Source organism: Vidua chalybeata, chromosome 8 (assembly GCF_026979565.1).
Source record: "Vidua chalybeata isolate OUT-0048 chromosome 8, bVidCha1 merged haplotype, whole genome shotgun sequence".
Classification (NCBI taxonomy): Eukaryota; Metazoa; Chordata; class Aves; order Passeriformes; family Viduidae; genus Vidua; species Vidua chalybeata.
In genome coordinates, this window is record NC_071537.1 from 27512285 (window position 1) to 27537769 (window position 25485).

The window sequence follows — 25485 nt, forward strand, 5'->3', positions numbered from 1 at the left end:
GACATGTTCGGTTTTCTCTGGCAAGAAGCCTGGGAAATCAAATCTGTTCCTGAACCTGGGTCTCCCATTTGGCAAATATAATGCCTCCCTGCTGTTAAATCAGGTCAGCTCTCAGGAAAAACAAAGAACAATTTCATATAACTATAATCAACACAGAGTAAATTTAGATAATGCAGCTGACATATGTTTATTGTAAAGACCATCAAGGAAATAATTTTAAAAGCTCTTCATCTTTACTGCATCAGGATACATGTTGAACATTCTGTGCACAGAGAAGATCAAACATTTTCTTTGTGTTATCCCATATCAAAGTGAAATATATCTATTTTCTGTCTGGTCTAAGAAGATTTTTGGTGGCGTGGTTCATTGGTTGTGTGAGAAACAGTTATATATTTAATTATGGGGACTTTATGTAATTAATATTAGTTGATGCTTAACTATTAATTACTATTGATTATTTATAATCTACTTCCTTTGACTTTCTGGCCTCTGAAAGTGGAGATATACTTAAAAGTGTTTGGAGGAGGATAAATAAATGCTTTTTAATAGATTGTGTTCTCTTTTCTGCCTTTCCACTGGAGATGAGGCAGCAGGTCACCTGTGGCAGTGTGGCTGCAGTCCCACAGCCCGTGCAGTCTCCTTGCCAGAGGGAAGCACCAGCATGGGCAGCCTCCCCTCTCCAGCTGGAAGCTGAATTTCCTGCTCAGCTCTCTGGGTGTCCCGGGGGCTCTGAATTGCACCCCAGAGGCTCTTTCTACATACACTGTTAACGAGCTTGTGCAGACTGCCCAGGGCTGTGGAGCATCTCCAGTCCCCTCCTGTCCAGCTTTCTGTGCTGGGGGAGCAGAGCAAGGGTTTCCTGTGGGCAGGCTGTGCTTGTGCTTGTTGGGATCTGAAACAGCTGCTGAACGCCTGAGCTTGCCCCCAGCCCTCTTCAAAGGTGGAGCAGACAGCTCCTAGTGCCCCTGGGGGACCCTCAGGGCTGGTGCCAGACTAACCTTGGAGGATCTCCTGTGCTGAGCTCCCAGGGCCAACTTTGCTGCCATTCATTCGCTAGAGTTAGCAAAAACCAGCACCCCTGGCTGCCCTGTGATCCTACAGAGTCTTCTCACCACTACTGACTGAATAGGTGCTGAGGGCTCTGGCTGGAAATATTTTCTAACTGCAGCTGAATATCAGGTTGCCTGATCTAGAGAAGTCCTGCAAAAACATGACATGTGTGGTGACCTGAGCAGCAGAGCAGACTGCCTAGGCCTCTCCACAGTCTGTGTTTCAAACTCAGCATGAGAATAATGCTTCATTCTCAAAAACAGATGGGGTCAAATGTATATGCTGTGTTTTTAAATGATATGTGCTTTTCCAGATCTTTTTAATGACAGCTACAGTGTTACTAATAATTGTTTAGTCATTCATGAGTTGTCTTGGTTCTAAAGAATGCCTTTGTTATTTCTTCAGTACTCTGAGACACACAGTGAATGTTTTTTATCACTTTAAAAATTCCCTAAAATCTCTGCTGTGTGAGGCAAGTCCTTGGAATGGAAATTGCTCTTTATTGTCCAAAATCTTCATTCAGTGTATCCAACAAGGATTAAGGGGTTAAAGCAGTGAAATGAGTTTTAAAAAATGGGAATTCAGTTCCTGCATGCACCAGGACTGACCTGAAGCAAGGGCCATAATCTCCATCCACATCAGCTGTTGTCTCAGGGACTGACAGTAGTTATGTTATCTGTCCTCAACTTTGGCATACCAGGACAGATTGCAGATACCGTCTCCTACTGTAAAGGTGCAGGACCTAACTCTGAAAGGCTTTGGCTGATAGTGCAATAGAAATAATTTCAGCTCTGTGTTGATGGCAAGGGCAAAACCTTCCTCGTTCCCTTCTTAGCATCGAGGTTGGCCGAAGGAATTGCTGAGCTCGTTCAAACCCCGCTTTACGTCTTGTCTTCTCCAGCCTGCGACCTGATGACCCTGGGGATCTTGGCCCTGGTGACGTCGACGGGCTGCGCGTCGGCCAACGCGCTGCAGTCGCTGACGGACGCCATGCACATCCCGCACCTGTTCGTGCAGCGCAGCACGGGCGGCTCCCCGCGCACGGCCTGCCAGCTCAACCCCAGCCTGGAGGACGAGGAGTACACGCTGGCAGCGCGCCCGCCCGTGCGCCTCAACGACGTCATGCTCAAGCTGGTCACCGAGCTGCGCTGGCAGAAGTTCATCGTCTTCTACGACAGCGATTACGGTAAGGGAAGGACAGCGTTTCAGGCGCCGTTATGTTCGTTTCTTCTTAACTGGGAGGTGGGGAGGGAAATGTAAAGAGGAAGGGTGGAATATGGCATGCTGGGTTTCTCACTGACAAAGGAGAGAGTGTTTCAAGGTCTTTGTCTTGAAGGAAAGGTTGCTGTGAAGACTAGTTCTCAGAGAAGGAGCAAAGTTGCTTAGCAACACCTACCCAGACAGACAAAGTTTGAATCTTCTCACACTTTTTCAGTAAAATGTTAATCAAGTGTTGACATTGATCAGCAGGGGTCACATAGATGTGCAAGGAAGTTCAGCATGGTCTCTACCTGTTCCAGAAAATGGTTTCTATCAAAGCTGAGTACTGTTCTCTTTACAAGTAAATTTTCACAATAACTGTTACTTTTTTCACATGCTTCCACACACTATTCTGTATCTAGACTAAATTTCACAGTGATATTCCTGGTGTTAAACTGAAAACTAGAGTTACTGTCTTATCTAAATCTTACGCATTTCCTTCAGCAAAGTTCTTACTTCGAGCTCAAACTTGAGGAACAGGAGTCTCTGCCCAGGTACCTTATGATAGGTGTAAAGGATAATAAACCCCCAAATCTCTCATCATGCTGGGCTCTCAGAGGGAAAGGGAACTGTGTATATATTTTTTTATATTCCCCCCACCCCTGCTCAACTGATATGAGCGCTGTTCCATATGTTTAACTCATGGTACATTCAGCACTCCTGTCTTAGGATATAGGATCTGTAATGGGGAAAATAAATCTTCTATGGTATGTTTTAAAACCCTGTTAATACTTTTGCTTTAAACTGTGACACATAATCTTTTGACGTGGTGATTTACCATGAACAGAATATAAAAAAAGCAAACATAAGGTTAAATCATAATAGGGAAAAATAATCTTATGTATGTCTATGCATATAGACATGCCTATGCTTATATAGTTTAGATTGTATACATCTTCCACCATTGCAAAATAAATCTGTTTGGATTCTCTGAATTCTGAATATATTTGGATTCTCTTTGATAGTATATACTATCAGATTTTCAGTGGCAAGTTAAAGAGAAATAGCATCTTTGGTTTTGAAGTTTGGTTAGTCCTGATTTAAAAATCTCCAAAATCCAAGAAGCAGACAAATGAACAACCAACAATTGAGTTTAAAAGAATTCTAAAAGTCTTGGGTGCAGATTTCTCTTCTTAGTTGCTAGATAGTTATTTGCTGTTTCTTTAACAGGAACATTGAGGATGATAAGGATGGTTTTAAGTAGGAAATCAACTGAGACTCTAACATCTTTTTAACGACATAGAATTGTTTTAAGCATGAGAAGAATTCCATGATGCTTGTAGAGCTAATCTGTAGGCTCAAAAATCTAGTAACCCAGAAAATAAACTGTTCTGTAATTACTGTCCTCTGTAATGCTTGAAGAGTGAATGATTTGAAAGCAGAAGTGCTTTTGGTGGCCTTGTGGTAGTGATGAGAATGTTGCTCTTTAGCAGAGGATTGGGTTTAAAGAGTCAAAATTATTCCAAGTTATTTCAAGAATGAAGGGGGAAGAAATAATCTTATTAGAATGTCTTAAAAGCACCCCAGATGCTCGAATTGCAAACTGCTATTGCCTATTTTCCCTACTAGCCTATCTGCTTACTGAACTATGGTATCCCTTATTCCAGTGATGCATCTGTGTTTCTTTGTCTTTTTTTTCTTTTTTTTTCTTGCAAAGGCTTAACACATCTCAGTAGCAAATCCTGAAACCCTTAATTCACATACCTCTAAATTCAGTTACGATCAAATTTAGCTTTTCCATTTGGCACAGGCTGTTTCAGTAAGACATTAAGTTTATGAAAGATTGCCCCAGGCATTCTGCTCCCTCCAATGGGGAGTGTGGTGTGCATTGCAACTGCTCTTTCCTCTCCTTCTCCTCATGGATGTGACATCCATCTTATGCTAATTCCATTAGAATTATTTTTTCATAAGAATTTGGTGGGAGGAGTTTCCATAAAGAAGCCAACTGAACCTTGCCAGATCTGGGCGTGGATTGGTGAATAGAAGATAAATAATCCACTTCCCAGGATATTGCATGCTGAGCTCCAAAACATATGCCTGGCTCCTGGGGCATGGCCCTTTCCTCAGCACTGAGCTTCCACAGAGCCCTGCTCCTGCTTCTCCAGCAGCACCTCCCTGCCCAATGGGCATGAGTTCCCTGCTGGCCATGATCAGGGAGGTGACGTATTTGTGACTCCAGAGGGTTTCCAGCACTGGGCTTTGGTGGTTTTCTATAATAAGTGGTCCTTCTCTACCTGATCTCTGAAAGTTCCCTTGAGTAGTGTTTTAATTTGTTCATATGCTGGTTTCTAAAGGTCCTTGGTGTCCTCCTTGTGGAAACTGGCAGATTTTCTGAAGACTAAGTAGCATTCTGTGGAAAAGTAATGGACTTGGCTCTTAGAAACACAGAGTAGTTTCTCAACAGCCTAACAAGCCCCTAATATTCTTGTGGTTACAATAAAATATGCCTTTTTTCCACACTGAAATGACAGATAAAAATGTCTGCACAACTTCAGTGAAAGGATATAGTCCTTTACATAAAATGCCTTGAAGTCTTCAACAAGAAATCAAGAGATTCCTACTGAGCTGTACCAACAGGGGAAAGATTGGTTGATAATTATCCATTCAGTTCCCCTGCATTTGCACAAGAAAAGATAGAAGTTAATACAGATATTGCCTCCTCATGATTTAGCCCTTATTTTTGCACTTCTCTCATTTGTGGTTTGTGTGTGGTTTCAGAAGATGCACAGAAACCTATTCCCCATTGATCACACCGGAAGGTTGCTGTTGCTGAGACTGACATTCATTTTTTGGTGAAAAATGCCAGCTGCCCCTAAGTTTGCCAGTGGCTCTCAGATGGTGCTGCTCTGTGGAATCAGGTCTACCCAGCTGTAAAAGAACTTGCAACAGAATTCTGATCTGTTATGTCATCCTAGGAAGGTTCAGCTGTGCTGATGTATTTTGAATTATATTTTCCTCTACAAGAGCATCTTTTGTGCCTCTACATATATTGCAATAATGTGCACAGGCCTGCTGGGAAGTTTAATATTTTATTTTGCTGACCTTCTGGATGTAGAAGCATCAGTAGTCAAACTTTCTGGCAGAAAAATTGGTAGTGGGGAAAGTTTCATAAAGAATCTTACCAAGCTGTAAAATGACTATCAGTTTAAAGCACTGGGTACCACCCACCAGAAGATGAGGTTGGGAAATAAACAGTTGAAACTGTGCTTCTAGGATGAGCAAATAAACAGATGTGTGGTTAGAGGATGGATTTGAGAAGGGTTTTGGGACCTGGATGTGAAAATGAAAACAATGAGGCATATTAAATCATATTTCTGAAGAGAAATGTGAGTAATAGCTATGTTTTCAATAGATTAACTTTACTACTGAAAAACACTTCTTATCTCTATAGTTAGATTAGGTCTTTGCTTTCTTTCATACATGTCTGAATATCTATATTACAAAATGTAAGATAAAATAGGGTATTTTATACATCCACTTTGTCAATGAAAATGGTGTTAGACCTGTGAAAAGTAGCTGTAATAGTTTGTTCTTAAGTTTTGGTGTCAATAAGTGAGTGTTGTCTGCTGAAGAAAAGTCTTGTATAACGGTTTTATAGAAAAAACTTTTGAAGAACATTTGACCTTCCAAACTGAGCTATGAAGCTTGGTTCCTATAGGAGAAAAACCCCAAGGCCACAGTTTATTGATTTCTAATTTTTTTTTTCCCAAGATTAGAGGTCTATTCTTTTTATGTGGTCCTGCATTAACTTTGAATGCTACTTGATCAATCTTGCTATGTGGAAGGAACTTAATTTTCAATATGACTGGTTTTGTGGGAAGTTGTTTTTCCCACAGCAATTGTGTGACAGTTTCATTTCTGAGTCCTACCTGTCAAGAGCCTCAGTCATGATTGTAAATTACAGGAATTGTGCTATTATTAATTTTACAATAAGATATTGGTCCTGGAATGGTCTGCCTTTTGTCAAGATCCCTTTGTGCAGGCTGCTACCCTTCCATTTGTTTAATTTGCAGAGGAATATCGTAATGAAAATAGAGAAATGCATGCATTTGCACAGTCCACGTGGAGCACTGCAAATCACTTGTGATGTGAAACATTGACTGTCACAACAAAAAAGAAGCAATACAGAGCATTTGCACATGAGCTATTTTCACCTTACATGCTTTAAGTTTTCTTTTATCCTTGTCTGTTTATAACAGAAGTTATCTTCCGCTTTCTGTGTTGTGATTTCATCTGCCGGACAGCCACTTCTGCATCACTGGGGCTGCCATATTTCCAGTGAGCACACCTTGCTTAATATAAGTACAGGCAATCTGACACCTGAGGTGTTGAGCCACCTGCACATGTATTGGTAGGTGCCTGTTGAGCAAATCTGACACTACCAGGAAGTGTCTGACTTGTCCTGCATGAGCTGGGTTGATAAGAGTTTGCCTGTATTATTAAAAATACCTGTTTTTTTCCAGCTGGTTGGTGCATCCCAGCTGGAACTGTTGTGGAGAAGCTTGAATTGAGATTGCTGTTTTAGTAGAAAGATATGTAGATTTTAAGCAGCCAGCTGCAGAGAAATGTAACTTCTTTATGCTCATCAGTCTGCAACAGCAATCACTTAGGGAATCCTCAGCCATCTCTGCACTGATGCTGCTGTATGAGGTAATAAAGGGGAGGGAGGGACTGGGGCTAAGCACCTTTTCACCCAACAAGGAGCAGAATTGTCTGAGTATTTATTCTACACAATTTCTGCAGTACCTAGTTATTCAGGCATAACTGCATACTGGATGTCTAGTTTCCAGACTAATATAGAATCTACCTGGAAAAAATGAAGACTTTCCTGTAAAAAGTTTGTGTCTTTTAATGTATGATCATCATTGCAGCTACGGAGAATGCCAGGAAAGAACGAACTCAGCCAAGTTCTCCAGGTCCAACAGGGAGTTTGTGATACCATGGGGTAGAGAAAAAAAATTGACCTTTTGACTTTTACATTGAATTTGATCTGGAAGCTATTGAAGAAATGGAATTGTGTTATCCTTGAATCACTTTTCTGACTGTAGCAGCACTTAAAGTAATTGGTCTGCTTAAATTAAGCATGGATTTTTGTCATTTGTGATGGTATTTCTTTTTATTTGGTAATGCATCACAGTATGTAACACCAAATGTAATTAAAGGAAGTCAATTTCACTTCCAATTATTACTTTTACATTACTTTTAATACTTGGATTTTTAAGGTATGTGAGTGTGTGTGCTAATAGCAGCAGAGAGATTTCTCCCTTTCTAATCCCCATAATTCCTAGCAAGGTATGGGAGCATAGGCAGTGGTTGTTTCCCATAAAACATATTAAATGCTTCCAGGACAATGCCTGATGTGATATACAAATGATCTTGAAGTTATGGTACAGCCTTTATTCTCAATGTGTATTATCACAGCTTACCTGTAAACTTCAGTGGTAGCAAAAACTAGTCAGAGATCTCTGAACCAAGAGTTTGGGCAGTTTCAGGCATCTTGTGTCACTCAGAAAGTCAAGGCAAGTTCAGGAAATAATTCTGAACTTTCAAATAGTTTGAAAAATGTTTTGCAGAGAGATGGTGCAAGTTCTTTTAAAAAATTCAAAATCCCCTGGACTAACACTTTCAGAAAAGGTTTGCACTCTGTATTCAAAATAGATATTTTTAAAATCACTTGGTATCTTAAAAGATTTCAGAAGTCTCTGAGTGTATGCTCATGAGAAAGGGAAATGAAAGGTGTTATTAGAAGCAGTTTTGGACCAGTTTTTCAGGTCAGTCATCTGGTCAAAAGTGATTATTAATCTAGTCCTGAAAGCTCTCATTGCTCATTCTTTACTGTCTCTTTTTAAACTGGTTTCATTTTAGTGACCAGTCTTCAGGATCAACTTTGTAGAATCTAGGGGGTATTGGTGATTTTGTTTTCCCCCCTTTATATTCTGAAACAGAATAATACAGCACGCACTGTTTAGAGAAAGGGCAACTTCAGCAGCCTGGAACCAGAGGGTGCAGATGAATTCATTTTGGACAGAGAGGTCTTTGAAAAGTGTAGCTGTTATCTGTAGAAAGCCTAAGTTCTTGGCTTTCTTTCCCTGACTGATGGTAGATAGAATCTCTTGAGCTTAGACCGATGGCATGAAGCTAAACAGTTTGTTCAGGTGTGTGAAAAAGACAAGGAGATATGTAAGGATGATTTGGTGTTCTTGAGCTGGGAGTCTGAGGACCCCATTCCAGAAGGGAGTCTCTTTAGTTCAGATTTGTTAGGGACTGAATGCTTACACATCCACTTAGAAATTATCGGATTAAAGCATAGCTGGAAATTGAACAGAAAGGCTGAAGTTTGTCCTGGAGGATGTATGCAAGGCTTTAGGCAGTGACATCATTATGAGAAAATCTATTCAGATATCTCAATTTGCAATGAGCTTTGAATAAGTTCCCAATCCCTACTGGCTTTCATGAAAGTAGTAGGGGAGAGGATTCATCTGTGTGTATACATATATATGAAAACACACATATGTATGGATAGATTTAGATACAGAAATGTATATAGATAGATATTTATGTAATAATTTCAAGAGAAATAGTAAAGGAGTGTGTCTGTTTATATGCATGGATGTGTATACACTTGTGTGTAAATGTGTACATGAGTCCATACACAGAATCAAGTAAACGTATTTCCTCTGCTCCTTTTGTGCCTTTGCCCAGTCCCCCAGTAATCTTTCTGATGCCACTATGGACAGGACTTCTTTGGGTTCCTGCCTGTTTGGAGATTGTTTCTCATTTATTTTACCCAGTTAAGGGTTGATGTGGCTTCCCAACACTTCCTTCTGTTTTCCTTATTGAGGCAGAAATCCCCTTCCTTCTCCTTCTTACATTTCTGTGCTTTATTTATTTATTTTTTCTTATGGCTGAAACTTTGTGTGGGTTTGCTGGCTTTCTTCAGCACCCTGTCCAAATTGTTTTTAATGTCTAGCTAGCTGTCCACAGCTGCACAAATTTCACCTCCCAGCCAGACATGTGCAAAGGGAGCAGAGTTTTGCTCTTCATTGAATTGTGCTGTGTGTGCCTTTTATACCTTCTGCATTTACCTTCTCTTGTATTTAATGTTTGGATCTGGTGCTCTGAGAGTTATTTTAAGAGTGATTTCAATCATTTTAGGAGAAAATGCATCATTAGACTGTAAAAATTAAATAAAAAGCAGAGGAAAAAATGCTTCAAAGTTTGGATTTTTCAGAGTCAGAGCCCATTACCAATGTAATCTGAATGTCTGAGTTCTATTGGAGAGTGATTTAATATTCATCATCTTATTATAGCATTTGTTTAAGTGGAAATAATGCATTCTTTTTTTGTGTACAAATTGAGTAAATAGGATTAGTCTCACTACTGGGGAACATTGAGTCCTACAGAAATGCTTTTTTAATATTGGCTATTTTGTTTTAGTGTCTCTTGGTTTAGTAACCAAGACTCAAACAGACTGTTTCTTACAAAGCCATATGGGAGAGCTATAGAGGGCTTCAAGAAAGAGACAAAAATTGAGCTGGGATATCCCTTGCAATAATTTAATTCGTTTTTCCCTGTGATGGGAGAGCACTAAATGGCAGCAGCTACTGTCACACTATTTGGAGACAGTAGAGTTCATCAATTTGGAATGTCTAATGGGATCAGGAATTATTGGCAGTCCCCACTTCATTGAAGCATTTAGATTGGAAAAAGGCCTTTAAGATCATAAAGTCCAAATATTAGCCATGTCCCTAAGTGTCATGTCTACAGGTCTTTTAAATGCCTCCAGGGATGATGACTCCACCATCTCCACTGCTTCCCTGGGCAGCCTGTTCCAGGGCTTGGTGACTCTTTCAGTGAAGAGGTTTTTCTTGATATCCAATCTAAACCTCCCCTCATGCAACGTGAGGCCATTTCTTATTGACCTCTCACTTGTTACCTGGTAGAAGAGATGGACCCTGCCTGGCTGCCACCTCCTTTCAGGTATTTACAGGGAGAGAAGAGGTCTCCTGTGAGACTCTTTTTCTCCAGGGTAGGCACTCACAGCTCCCTTAGGTGCTCCTATAGCACTTGGCTCCAGACTCGTCAGCAGCTGTGTAAACCTGTAAGCACTACACAATGTCACTCAAGATCACCTGTTCCATGGCCTTCCCTGGCACCTTCCCAGCACCCTACCTCATCCATCAGCAACAATCAAACCTTGGGGTGGATAAGTCTTCAGCTGTTCCATAGCAGATGAGGAAGGGAATTCAGGACTGTGATTTAGTGCTGGTGTGTGTTATGGCTGGCTTGAATTTAATTTCCAAAGTCAGAGTGATTTCTTCTGTTCTGCTTCTGGCCACTGTTTGCTTATATCAACAGCAAAGTGTCTTCTAGCAAAGCATGCATGGGGAGCCAGGCAGGTACAGAAACTGTGCAATAGAAGAATTGTTATGTTTATACCAAAAGACCAAGCAACATCCAGTGTCTGAAGTACAAAATGCCTTCCTTGCATAACGGGCCATAACCCAGTGATCTCACTTGTCCTAATGCAGTTCCTCAGTAATTCTCAAAGTCATTTTGCTTTGGCCCGCTTGCGTTAATATTTGACATTGCCATTAACAGGAATTAAGACATATCTCATCTTCCAAAAGCCATATAATAACGTTGAGGGAACTTTAAGAAAGGAATAATCCATTAACTAGGACCAACATTTCTCTGTAATCACCTTTCTCCTTCAAATGACAGAATCTTTACAGGAAGGAATTGTCATTTATTTTTTTCATAGGGATAATAAACCCTCCTGCTGTGGAAGAATAATTAAAGGTCAAATTCTGGCATTGTATTCATGAGTCAGCACAGCCTGAGCACCAACACCTAGCTGGACACCCCACTAGGCCCTTGTGGTGCAATAGAAATCTTGGCTGAAGGAACAGCGGTGTGCTTTTATTTTCAGTGAAGATTTTCTCTGTTGCTTTGCATTAAGGATGGCTTTGTAATGATTGCCTTATGTATGAAAGCATATATGAGTGCATCAAATTATTTAAAAGTAGTTTGGACCACCCAAAGTGCGCTCTACCTATTTAGCAAGGAGCATTTGGTGACATACTGTGGCTTTGCTGTATAAAGAACTATCTGCGGGAGTCTTTGTGGTGCTGTATATCTTTTATTCTCTCCCATCTTGTGCAGCCATATAAGTCTGGACAAGCTGTAATTAAGTGAAACAATATTTTATGGTACTAAAATAGGAATAACAAGGGCAGCCTTGCAATGAGAAGGGTGGGAGGTGAGCAAAGAGGAACATTTAAAATGTTGGATTATTGGCCAATTAGTGGGTTTGACTGAGTACTCATGACAGGTGTATTTAAGTTTTCTTTACCTCAAATCCTAATTAAGTCATTGGAAAGAAAGAAAATTCCAAATTACGGTAGAAGAACCTGCAAGCCCAGAGACAAGTGAGTTTGGCAAGTTCAGCAACACCCAGTAACCAGATACTGGCTTCAGGGAGATGTGACACTGGTGTAATGGCAGTGATGACACTAGGGGCTGGAAGTGCTTTTGGGGGGAATCTCAGACCACCCTCTTCCTGTTCAGATTCCTATTATTTAGCCAGTTCCCTTTGGATCTGATTTAGACAGAAAAATAACAAATTAGTTGTAAGCGAAGTCTTGAATGTTTTTTGGTTATGCTAGATAACAGTAAGATGTTTAGGGTCTCTTCAGACAGATGCATCAGAAAGGTGTTTGATGGTTTATAATGTGCTGTGCTTGAATTAAAAAAACCAACCAGTTAGTAGAGTGGCAAGATAGAAAACTACAAAGTTAACAATGAGATTTGTCTGTTTCCCTTTGTGGGCTTAGCTACAACAAAGATGGTAGAGTGGTTTAATTTCACTAACTCAACAACGCCACTACACTTTATTTAAAAAAAAATCACCAGTGTAAAAATTAGCTATAAGCTTCACGTGTGGGTGGAAGGAGAGAAGGAACTTTGTTTTTAAGACTGATATCTATTTTCTAGTTTAAGTTAAAGAATCTGGACCGAGCCAGTTTAAATAATAAATCTTAAATATTTATTACTTTGTTTTTCTCAAATTATGTAAAAGCTGATGTGCCACCAACCTGAAAAATGAGTGAAAAGTCTCCCTGAAATCCAGATGTTTTTCTAAATTCTGTATGTTTAGGAAATACAGGTGATCAAGGCAAGAGAGAGCTCCAAACTCCTGCTGTGCAAAAGGTTGCACTGTGAACTTGATTGCAGACTCTTAGATGGCAAAGAATTCAACCCAGCAGCAGCAGGTGATCACTATGGTTTGACACCAAGGCTTTCCAGAAGAAAAGGGTCTTGCAGACTATCCAAGGGTACTAGTACTAAAAGCTTTAATCAGATGTTGTTAAACATGAGGTAGTCCAAACATCAGACACAAAGTCACAGGACTAGTGAGTGCTACTGCTCAGGAAAAGGTTTGTTCCCAATGTTCCAGTGTTTAATCCCTTTTGTGGGCTAATTAACCTTCTGTGTTTCATCTTCCTTAGCTGATGTCAGGAAGATAGATTCGTTGTTATTCTTATATTGTATCATGGATTGGAATGGAGTAAACCATCTCTACTGGAGTTCTGAAACCCTGAGTCTACAGTAGTTATTGTGATGGTATAGGATCTGCTAAAAATATTTTAATTTAATCATGGTTAATGCAAGGTCTAACTTTCTCTTGTTCACGTTTTTAAATTCCTCTGAAGATGGACTTTTCCCTTGCTTGAGACTTCATAAAATTTATTAATCACTTTATAATAAAACCAAACAAATTTGAGACCCTTTTGCTGCAGAGGTAGTGCCACCTGAGGGAAAGGGACATCCTTAAAAAACTAATAATCACCTCAGGCAGGGGGGAGTATTTGAGGATCTCTTACCCTTTGCAGGAGAGAATTGCATTTTCATACCATGTTTTTAATATTAATATATGAAGAAGGATTACCCTTGCTGTCTAGTAAAACAACAGCTAATGAGATACTTGTTTTTTAATAATGATGGAAGTAAGTGTTAGACAATCATTTGGGGATTCCGAATGATTGTTTAGAAAACAAAAAGCCTAGTTGAATTTCCTCCTAGTTGTGGTCACTGCTGCTTTTCAGGTGTTGCTTCAGCAGAAATCCGTAGAGACATATTTTTTGTCATGGATTGATTAGAAAATGAGGAGGTAAGAATACCTATGGTTTTTGCATATGAGTGAGAGTGATTTTGGAGATGTTTAGATCAACATGCTCCTGAATGTTCTTATTTGTGTTACCAATCTAACTGAAAAAAAAAAAAAAACACTTGATAAAAAATATTGATTTGAGTATTCTCTTTAGCAGAACACAGTAACCAAAATAAGCAGCTAAATGTTTTTTCCCTTAATAATGGTTTAAAGACTGGAAATTGGCAAGTGAATGGAGACCTGTGGGGATATATGCAAATAGCTTTGTTTTCCCATATGTCTTGGGTGGGAGGATGGCTGCTTTCTATTTAGCTAATTCTTTATGTGTTAAAGAGCTGTGGCGCTAGGGGAAAATATCTTTATTTATTTATTTAAAGGAAAAAGAAAGACTCTGATAATGATCTGAAAGAAGTCTTTAAACATTAAATGTTTATTGCTGTTAATTACTGTGGTAATTGTATAGAAGTGGTAATGTGTGATAGTAATTGCTAGTTTATTTTTTTGAAACATGTTAATGTATCCACAAGTGAGTTTTCCATTAGAAAATCTTGTGTAGGATGTAGCCATGTTGTCAGACACCAGACTCTGCCCACAGCCTGTCTCATGGTGGGGAGTCTCTTATAGAACTTGACTGACTTATATGAAATATCATATGTTTGCAATAAAATTAAGCCCAAATAGTCATTAATCTTAAAGACCACAGAAGCTGGCAAGATGCTTCATCCCTCTGCTTTGAACTTCAATTGCCAAGGAGAAGTAGTTGGAGTTTCAGTGTCAGGGAGATGACCGATTTTTATTGGCTTTTAAAGCAATCTCAGAGCTTCATCTACAGATTGTTTTGCCTTTTGAATACATTTTTACCAAGATCTTTTTAAAAAATGTGACAAGACTTAATTTTACTGAAATTTTAGGGATTCTTCCATACATCAGTTTAACCCGTCAATCAGGTTTACACTTGTGGCCCATAACCTTCCAGTTACCACATGGTTTGCAGCAGCAAGCAGTGTTCGCATCCTTGTGGCTTTTCCACAGCTTTTCTGTTCAAAATGTTCAGGTCACAGGTTATGTATGTGGTTTTGATTTGTTTGCTTTTAAAAAAGTGGCTAACATTTATCACAAACGAGGTTAATGGCTGTGGTGAGGGTTGAGCTGAAATCCCACCCCTTAATGTTTCTTACAAAAATGTCAGTAACAAAAGCCAAGCCAAAATCTAGTTGTTCACACTTTTCATGTGACTCCTTTCAAAGAAAAGGTGGTGTGCCCCACTCTGTCATCAGTTTTGAAAAGAAATTCTGAGTATTGATTCACAATAGGGGTTGTATTTGTTAGCATTCCTGTTGGAGAAGGCACTTCCTCCTCTCTTTGACACCGTGACCCAAAGACTTAATTCGGCAAGAGATTATTGAACCAATGGGGATTTTCTTCTGAACTACAAGCTTCAGGAGGGGCCCCACTGTACTCGCAGGCAGTTTTGTTCTCCTTGGATTGAGGGTGAGGAAGTGAGATCAGTATTTATTAAGTCTGAAAGTGGCTTCTGTGTTCATCTGCGGTTCATCTGACAGCCATGCACTTTGCAGTTAGTGTTTCTATTTAAGGTACAGGCTTTGTCTCTCTCCTTGCTTCACACAATGGGGAAATGGAACCATCCCTATTAGAGGTAATTGGTAAAAAGCCATAACTACTGCCACACTATGCACTGAGGTTTATATCTCACTTTACTTGCTGAGGCTGCAAGTCAGAGCTCGGAAATGATTTGCCTTCTTCCCTTTGTAATCATATGCTGCTTCTGAGGCTTCACTGGAATGCAAGTTGTGAGGACGGGGTTATTATTCTGTCCTTTGCTTGTAAGCTTTTCCTCACAATGGGAAGAGCTATGGAGTCATTTGGGCAACATTAATTGGGGGCTAATCAGGAGCTGGTTGTCTTCCTTCCCCTGCAGTCTGCACAACAGACTGTACGGTGGCACGGCAGCTAATAAAGCAGAGCCAGCTTTTTGGGAGAGCTCTGTTGATTTGGCATGTCTGTCCTTACAGCTGCCCACCCACTGCTGAGACTGACTGGTGATGTAAAGGGTAGGAGAAAAACACACATGAACATATGTGCTGAGACTATTTCAGGGGGCATTTTTTGTGTTTTTACTCATGTCCTCATGCTGACACCAAGTGTTGTCACTTACTGCTCTACATATGTGTGCATATATATGTACAAATGTGTATGTCTATGTATAAATGAAGAGCAGAGACAGTTCATGCTTGTCTTGATCAATGTCACTTACCTGTAACCTGTAATTAGAAATTGAGCTTTAAATACAGAGGTAGCATAAATACAAAAAAAAAAAAACAAACACCTTGTGGAAACAGTAGCTTGGTTTAGTACATTTAGACACATGAAAAAAAGGTGTTTTTTCTGGGAGAGAAAATACAAATTTCTGTTTTTTTTTTTTTTTTGTTTGTTTGTGGGTTTTGTTTGTTTTTTTGCAAATCAACATCTAGCTTTTCAGGCTCCCAGGCAAGTCAGTTTTATGAGTTGGAGGGTAGGAACTAATGCATAGCACTCAGTCTTTGTAGGAACATACCTTCATTGAAACTGCACAATTCCTTGTGCTACTTCCCCTGCGTGCACACAGCACAAAAGTGAGGTGTGTGTATTGTCTTTGCAAGTCCACATGCTAAAAAACCAACATGGAACCTACTGGTAATGAGTGCTGCCTGTACTTGTTAGAGCTATAAAGGTTTTGAAGTCACAGCTTTGTTTCCAGTTAACCCTGTTACCTTTGTTTACCATTTTGCTTCTCAGATTTAATTTGTTGTGTTTGGTCTCTCCTGAAGAGTGAGTGATTTTGGCAAGGTCAGGTTTTGTTGGTAATGTGATGTTGATTTGTGAACCAAGTATGTGGCAAACCCAGCGGAGTTGTGTGTTTGAGTGCTGTGAGCTGACTGCCTCTTAGTATTTTCTTCTCTTCTTGCTTTTCCTTCTCTTGCTCTGGTGTTTCAGACGGAAAGTGTAAGATTTCCATCACACCACACAGTGTGCCAGGCAGTCTGTTGTCAGGGGCTTCCTGAGGTAATGCTGCCTTCCCCATATGCTGGATGTATGAGGTGTCTTGTCCCTGCCACCTCCCTGTTCAGTCAACACTCTGTTATTAATGGATGATCAAACTGGGAGGTGCAAGGAAATCCATGTTACCCGAGGTAGCATTTGTTATTAGGCTTTGCTGAGAGCTTCTGAGGACTGAGTCTGATAGATGTGGTGTTGGAAGTTAGCTCCATTAGCTCCATGCAGATTATAATTAAAGTCAGGCAAGCTGATAAATATTGGAGATGGTTGGCTGTAAATCCTGATGATAGTCAAAGTAAAATATGTTCTAACTTACATAATACTGAAGTAAAATTACCTGAAGGACTTGTCTCAAAGACAAATTCAACTTTATTTTAAGGATTAACATATCTCTTAGGTTAAATTAAAAGACAAAAATTAGATGTGACGTTAAGATGTTTGAAATTGTGAGAGCATAGAATGTTTTAGTGTGAATTTAATAATTTTGTAGGATTTCAGCCTGAATGTGCGTATGTTAGAAGAATAAGAGCTGAGTAGACCATGGAGGGACATTTGCTTTGCTGCACTGGTCTTCCTGCTTGAACACTCTTGTTTACTGTTGGAAGCTTAAAATGATTGATAACAAAGCCCTCCACAATTTTATTTCTGTCATATGTAGTGTTTGATATCGCTATTAAGGCAAGTGACAAAAGGTATACAGGCCTGAAGAGATGTAAATGTAATACAGCAGTGAGGCTTTCTATGCTAGTACCCACTCCCTGAGACATTTTGATAATTGAGAGCTTGTTTCTGCTTTCCACTGTGTATTAAAATGGTAATAATTGCATAATCTCAGTCCTATCATGCCATATTAATTTTGAGTTCCCATTGTATTGGTCTCTGTTTCATTGTACCCAGATGCTTATATGGCAAACATTATGACTGGGAGGTAATTCTGCCTTAGGGTAATACTCTTTTTCTCTAATGTCCTTGTATACTGATGATTGAAAGTTTAATATGTTTACACCTAGAGGATTCCTGCATGAAAGTGGTTGTTGTCTTTTGAGAGTAGGATATGTATACATAGCAAGTGCTTAATTCATCTTCCTATTTTCTTCTCATGATTAAAGATTTTTTTAATTTTTTTTTTTTTTTACTGAAGATGTCTCTTACTGAAAAGGGGGTAGAAGGGCCAGCAGGAGAGTAAGGTTCTTATTTTTATGTCTGTTGATTTTAAGAGTGTATTGGAGTTGGAATTGTTTCCTAGCACTATGGAGGATGGTTTGTTAGGATGTTTTTAACAGCATTATCCCTGGACAGTGGGGAATGCTTTGGTTCCCTGGAAATGAAAGGCAGGATGCCACTGCTGCCAGCACTCTGCTTCACACTGCAGTGCTGGGCAAAGGGTTTGGCACTGGCACAGGTTTGGCTTTGGGCAGTGTTGGAAGGCTCCAGAAGGAGCGCTGGGAGACCCAAATGGCAGGGGCCATGTGGAAAAATGGGTTTAAATCTTGGTCCCTTTTCCATAGCTCTTCTCTCCTCTGTCACAGATTGTTATGAGTGACTTGGATTCAATGCAAATGGCCAGCACAAGTGGGTGTGTTCTGCTCTCCACTTTCACCGTGGTAACCATGCCTGGGGTTGGGGTTTGTACAGGACAGGTCTCTACGTCCAGTAATATTTCCTGCAAGTCAGGGCTTGTGAGAAAACAGCTACAAAGTATTGCAGAATGATTGAGATCTGGGTCATTTCTATGCTGCAAAATGTCTTGAAATTTGTTAATATTTTTCAATCACAAAAGTGAGAAATTGTTTTTCATAGTAATTCCTGTCTGTGAGAAATGCAGGGACACTGGTATCTTCAGACATTAGCAAGGAGATGAAACTCCAGGAATGCTGGTTTTATTGGCACAGTATTGACCTGCTGCTGACTTGGGCTACTTGGGCTTATTTGGTCTATGAAGAAAAACATTTAATACCTTGATCATTAGTTCAAAATATAAAAATGCTTGTATTTTACTGAATTTTTGATTTATTTTGGGACGTTTTGAGTCAGTGTATGCAATAAAGTGTTTCAATAGATGCAGTTTTCATCTTTAAAGGTAAACGTTATTTCTCATGCATGCTCTCTCTCTGAAAACACTTGGGAAAAAAGGCCAAATAAATTTAATATGCAGATGCTTTTTGCTATTTTTTTTTTTGGATGTTGACCTTCCCAGAACAGCAGTAATGTTTAGTGGTGTTTTGAAGGCAGACATCTCACTTTATCGCTAGAGTTTTTCTGTATTTTTGAAATGTTAAATTGAAACTTAAATGGAAAATGTTTACTTTTATCTTTGTAATTATTTCTGTGTAGTTTTCTGTTTGTTGACAGGCAGCACTTTGTGTTTCAGCACTGCACAGCTCCAGTCAGCACACTGATCTTTATAGTCACTTTGTGCACACTTTACCAACATTTTGACATAATTTTCCTTCCTTGTTTCCTTTTAACCCTTGCATTTTATTGAAAAGTCATTTCCATATATCAAGCCCTTATTTTCATTTCTAATAAAATGGTGATAATCTCCAACCTTAGAAAAACAACACTGTTTGGGGACCTAGTTCAGCTAGACTTCTAGATCAGGAGCTCATTTTTTTACTCTATTTTTAATGAGAAAGTAATTCTTCAGATTGTTATACAGGAGTTGAATGTGAGGTATTTATGGAAGATAAGACATTAAACCTTGGCATGCTTCCCTTTCTACAGGCTTGTCAATGTATTTCTGCCCAGTTTGGAATATTTGCTACTTAAAAAAAAAAATTAAAAACAATCAAACAAACCCAGAAGAAAATGTGTTTTCTTTGTACGAGTTCAAGTTTTTGTTTCCAGTTTAGACATTCCAGTTTGAATTGTTTTCATTACAAATTAGAATTGACTGAACATGAACAGAAAACATCGACTACAGAGGATTATTTATTTTATGCCTTTTGTTTTCCAATTTTTAAAAAGCACTTAAAAATTGGTTTTGTTCAGGAATACTCCCAGTTTTTCCATACCTTTAGGGAACCAATTCCTTTGATTTTCAGTTTTTCAGTTATTTTAAATTCAGTTGAAATTAGGTAGCCACATAGGTATTTTGTAAAAGTGTGTTTGAGGAATTTTTTGATAATTTATGTGAACCTGCATATACATGTGAATGTATTTATAAGCTATATGATTTGATGTACTTGTTAATCTCTCTCATACTTCTATGTTTTTCAGAAACTATAAATTTTTATTAGGAAAAGATAGGGTGGTACCTGATTTTTTTGTAGACATTAGGTTTGTTTGGTCTGTGGAAACTAATAATTACTGTGCATAAAAGCAGATTCAAAGGTATTCTGATGAGCTGGGAGATGTTTGTTTATTCTCAATAGAGGATCCAAAGTTTTGGTCTGAGTCTGACTCGCGTGCTTCTGCCTGTAGCAGAGCACTTTATTGAGGCTGTTTAACACCTGCCCACCAGCCTTTGCTGAGATGAGATCGTTCAGTGGTGGATTCCTTGGCAGTTCTCAAATTATAGTGTAAAGAGACAAAATGTATTGTCAGATAATGAAAGATCACCTAATGTTTTCTCTCTCAAGGGGGTCACTGAAACAGAGATTTTTGGAGTTCACTTAAGTTAATGAAATGAATGAAGCATTTATATTCTAGCTTGTAGAGTTATGTGTTAAATTGTAACCTTTTACTTAAGAAACCTCTGCCATGGTACAAAGTGCAAATTTCTGAAGCTTCTTGCATCAAGAACGATACCAGAAAGGACCAAAGAGGCAAAGAACCCAGATAAAGAGGTTCCTCTGTCTCCAAGCCTGTCAAGACTGACAGATGTACTCAGATAAGCACCAAAGGACCAAAAGCGCACGCGCAAAGGAGAAAAGTTCAAAAGTTCAGCCATGAAGAAGACCACAATCTTCAGCCTCAGGACCACCGAGAGACCCCCGTGCGACCACCACAGCAAACCCACGCGTGCCTAGAAAGGCGTGGACCTATTTAGCATGAGAGGCGAGGACAGGTGGGGCCAAGGGTTGAATGTGCATGAAAAGGTTGTGCAATGTATTGCATATGGAACACTTTTGGGAATAAAGGTGTGGGTCAGACTGAGGCTCGGGGCACAAGTTTTGGAGAGCTATCTCACTTGTGTCGGGCGCTGACATACAGACCCAGTTCATAACTACCCCAGGCTGTGGAGTCTATTTATCTATTCCACGTATCGCTTCATCGCTTCCGGAGGGCTGGAGTGCTCTGCCTTTCCTTGAGAAACCTCTGTGCTTCATGTCTGTAACTGGTGTGCCACATCACCTCAGATCAGATTTGCGTGGTTGTTTTTCACCTGCTGGATTTGAAAACTGTTGAAAATTTTCTCCTCATAACTCTGTGAATCTGATCAAGTATTTCTCACTTGTTTATTAAGATATTAAGACTATTAGACTTGAGTAAGACTATTAAGACTTGATTATTAGGACTATTAAGATATGAAACTGCAATAGTGCCCAATCCCTTTCATATGATCGCCTTGGTGTTAGAAACAAGCAAAACCCTCAGACAGGGTAAGCATAAAGTACTAGGGTGTGTGTTGAAAAGGGTGTCCCAAAGGACTGTCTGTGGATGTTGCCTGCACTATGAAATGAAATTATCATTGCCATATCAATAGGGCTGTGTCCTTTAAAGAATCTAATTCCGTAAAACTGTTTGGAACTAAGTTCTCTGCTAATTACTAGTTAGCAGAGGGAAGCCTTTGATAAAAAATGAAAATAAATAAAACAAAAGAGAGACCTTAGTTTGTAGAATATATTAGAAGAATCCTTGTAAATTGATTGGTTTTTGGGTCTGCCACCTCTTGTGTTGTCTTCTACAATTTGTCTATATTACCTATTGCTTCTGAGTATTGACATTCACAATCAAAACTAGTCTGCTGGTACTGTAAAAAATGAGTCAAATCAGTGTTGAGATTTCTAGCAATAATGCAGTACAAATACTTTTAATAGTTCTGTGGAGCCACTGTGTGTGTTGTGATTTCTGCACTGAGGCAGTGAGGTGATTTGTGAGTCACACTATCTGAGAGAAGCCTCAGGAAATCCCAAGATCCCACTCTGTGTGTAGAAATGTATTTATTTTCAAATATTTTCAAGACTCTGGACCTGAATACTGAGGTACAATGCTGAAGTTTTTTTTTTTGTTTGTTTTGTTTGGTTTTTTCTTTTTTTTTGAGTGATATTACAGCAGTAGCAGCCTTTAATTTCATGCCTACACATCAGTAGATTTTGAGAGAAGACATGGAGTTGCAGAATGGTTTGGGTTGGAAGGGGAACCTCAAAAAACATCTGGTTCCAACCCACCTGCCATGGGCAGGGACACCTTCCCCTCAGAACCCCATCCAACCTGGCCTTGAACACTGCCTAGGATGGGGGACACCCATAAATTCTCTAAGCAATTTGTTCCAAAGTCTCACATCCTCACAGTAAAGAATTATTTCCTAATATCTTCTCTAAACCTGCTCTCAGTGTGAAGCCATTGACCCTTGTCCTGTCACTGTGTGCTCTTGTGAATACTCTACATGCTGAAGAACTTACAGTTAAGAAACCAATGGCAATAATTTTTTGTGAAGAATATTTTCACTACTTTTCTTCTAGGAAAGATGTCATTTCTTATTTACAGTCTGAGGGAACTTGATGTTACTCAAACACCTTGACCTTCCAGACCAGAGCCCAGAGACAGGGGGGTAGAAAGTGGGAAAGCTTCTCTAATTAGGGTAAAGATATCATGAAAGAAAATATAAAAATAAGTTTGTCCCTCTTTTCCACGCAGAGTACAGTAGGAAATGGAGTAAGCTTGGGGTTTCATGCAAAGTTAGTTTTTGGACAGCCTATACTCAAAAAATTATTTAATTGGAAAAAGTGTGTTTTAACAAGGTAATTACTAGTCATTTCCTGAGACTGATTATACTGTAAAGGAGCAGTTAAAAGGCCCAAGGAGAAATAAATGACTCAGAAGAAAAAGTTGTCATCCACCCATGCAATCACCAGAAATAGAGAAAACTTTTACACAATAACAGGTACAATTGTGGGTTAAGGAGCCAGGAGCCAAGGAGCTGTCAGCCTGGAAGGCAGCATTGGAGAGCCTGCTGTGAGGAGCTACTCCTGACAAATCCCTCTCTGCCTCCATTCCAGAAATGAGACAGCATTAGAATCAGTTAATGCTCAGGTGATTCTAATTATTGTATATATATTTTAAGACACAATATATATTGTATATATATTTTAAGTCTAGATGGACTTGTTTGATGTGGTAAATTAGTTGTAATGCATGTTTTTGAATTGGCTGGGAAAGGCTCTATGTTTCTAGAAATGCTTTTTGAAGTAGGATTTTTGGTACCACAGCTTCTGAAGGCACATCCAATTTTTCATTATACCAAAAAACAGCATAAGCCTTATGAGGTCTCAGTGCCCTTCTTCTTTAGCATGGTTTTCTCCAGCTGGTCTGTCTTGGTCACAGCATAATTGGTATTAGAGTTTTTCACTTGAAAGCTGGTTCACATATGACTGAGAGCTACAGCCACACCTTTAACTGCAGTGCAAGCAAACTAAATATGATCGCTACAGATCCAGCTGCTTTCACACAGCATTCCTGTGGGGGTAAATTAGACCTGCCAGGTTTGTTCTCACCACTTTCCAGCTCCCTGAATTGCTCTCTGTCACTTGCTTTACTTGTGTGAGAAAGAAGCTTCCCAACACTGACTCACTTTAGGAGTTCCAACCAACACCCAGAAAATGCTTAAAATGTGAAAGAGATAAGTTGGTCCCATGCACGGCTTGAATGTGTATTTGTGAAAGCAAAGTTCAAGGCACAGAAGTTTCTCATGCTAGGACATATTTCTCAGAATATAACTTGGAATCTCAAAGCTGCTAGGTAAGATGGAGACTTCTCTAATGGAGAAGTTTGGGGAGAGACTGATGAGCAGTACCATGATCATCTCCTCAATGAATGAACTTCATCTCTCTGTGATTTATAAAATGAGTGGAGCCTCAAAGGAAATATTTCAGTAGGAAATATTATTTCTGAAGTTAATGTGTAAGTTTTCTTAATGCTTGATAGATGAATTTTGTTCCAGTTAGCACCATTGAGTAAAAGAAGCCATTTAGTTCAATTATGGACCTGCCTCCCCTTTGCCCCCAGTTCAGAACTAGAATTTAAATTGCTGTGTTTGTGAGACTTATTCCCAGTGTATGTGAGGAAAGCAGCTCTTTACCTAAGTCACTTCAAGAAATGATAGAAAAAAAAAAAACCAGTAAATACATTGATATGTACATGTAATTCTTAAAAGTTGGTTTGAGGTTGAGTATGGCAGTTTTGAGTAGCCATCAGCTAAGACAAGTGATACAACTAAGTTCTGCTTTCATAGATTAAATTGATTCCCAGTAGCTGCAAAAGTGTCAGGATAGAATGGAAGTATTTTCTCTTTCTCAGGGCTCTCATTGTTCATTTTTTAAATTTTAATTCCTGAACTTGGCTAGTTGAGGAGAATGGTTTTGCTTCAGGGAGCTTCAGGCATTTTCCAAACAGTCAGGAACATACGGATCCTGTGCCTGGAGTCGGTAAGGGAGAAATGTCATGCACTTGCTGTGTCTCCAGGGGTTAGATATCCTCCAGGATAGCAACAGTCCAGACTTGGAACCTCTGCTCTTGACTCTGTGGATTGTGTGCATTAATAGTCATTAAAAATACTTTCACAGACAGAGAAGGGGGGAGGGAGTCAAATAATCAAATGTTAAAAGGAAAACTGTTGGTGATCCAAGGATGGTGTTCCACCAGTGTGGAAATTAATGCTCAGGAATGAACATTGGCACCTTTTTTTAATTGATTAAGCTTTTCTCTCTCTGTTGAGCTGGAGGAGGAGGTACAGCCTTTCCTTTTGCTGTCTATAAGAAGTCAGAACAGGAGAAGGACAACAATATGCCTTGCTCAGCAGCCTAAGTTTGAGATATGTCTGGACTTTGGTTCTTTGTTTCATCCCAGTTGTCCATTCAGTTTCCATCTGGCTGCTCCCTCATGTTTGAAATCACAGAAGCATGAATTGTTCTTTTTGGAAACAGAATAGTACAGGAGCACTTCTTATCAGAAGACAAAAATAGATTATGATCTTGGACCAATCTCTGTCACAATGGTTTGAACAAGGTTGAAAGTCTGGATCAGTCTGTTTGGTTTGTTGTTTTGTTTTGTTTTTGGTTGCTTGTACAAGGCAGGAATGAGAGCCCCTTTTAATGTAACAGATGTCTGGCTGGTGAAGACTTGCAAGAAATAGTCCTGTAATGCTTCCTGGTTTTACTTTTCCAAAGAACTGTGAATAAAATGTATGTTTGGCCATGGCCTCTTAAGCTAAACCTTGTAATGCCATAAGCCTACTGAACCTTCAATTGTGAAGGTTACAAAGTCTGAATTTCTACATCAGCTATGTTCTGTGTTTTTGTATTAACTGTCACATTAAGAAAAAAGATGATTGGCTACATTTATTGCACACTTTAATCTGCAGACATTTAGATCTGTATTTTCAACTTCAAAGGTTAGGTGTCAGGTTTTACAGTTGGGATAACTTGGACAGAATGCTAATCAGCAGCTCTAGCAGATCTCCGAAGAGTTTCTTATAGTCCACTGGAGGAGTAGTGGGCCTTAGGTTGTTATATTTCCCTCTCTGTTCTTTTCTCATGCAATTCACCCTCTTGGTTTTCCAAAACATGTTTAGCTGTAGCTTGCCCTCACTGCCTGTTTTTGTTCATGTGCTGTGTGAATCTGTGTGGCAGCTAAATATCCATGGAACATTTTATTTTACTTACCCACTCTGTTCATGCAGAAAGGAGCACCTTTCTGTATCCATCCAGCTGGAGTTGCTTTGCAGGTGAATATGGAAATCTAACTTTAGTGTGGATGTTGCTGACCTGCCATCTCTCTAGCTA

At 39.4% G+C, this 25485-nt stretch overlaps 1 protein-coding gene across 5 annotated transcripts in view; it reads left to right on the forward strand.

Annotated features, from left to right (window-relative positions):
* The window catches only part of GRID1 (glutamate ionotropic receptor delta type subunit 1), a 483696-nt gene that overhangs the window by 191888 nt on the left and 266323 nt on the right, over positions 1 to 25485 (forward strand). For all 5 annotated transcript variants that reach the window (XM_053949219.1, XM_053949215.1, XM_053949216.1 and 2 more), the window contains exon 3: positions 1952 to 2236. In XM_053949219.1, coding sequence (XP_053805194.1) covers positions 1952 to 2236 — 285 coding nt within the window. The remainder of the gene's footprint in view (positions 1 to 1951; positions 2237 to 25485) is intronic.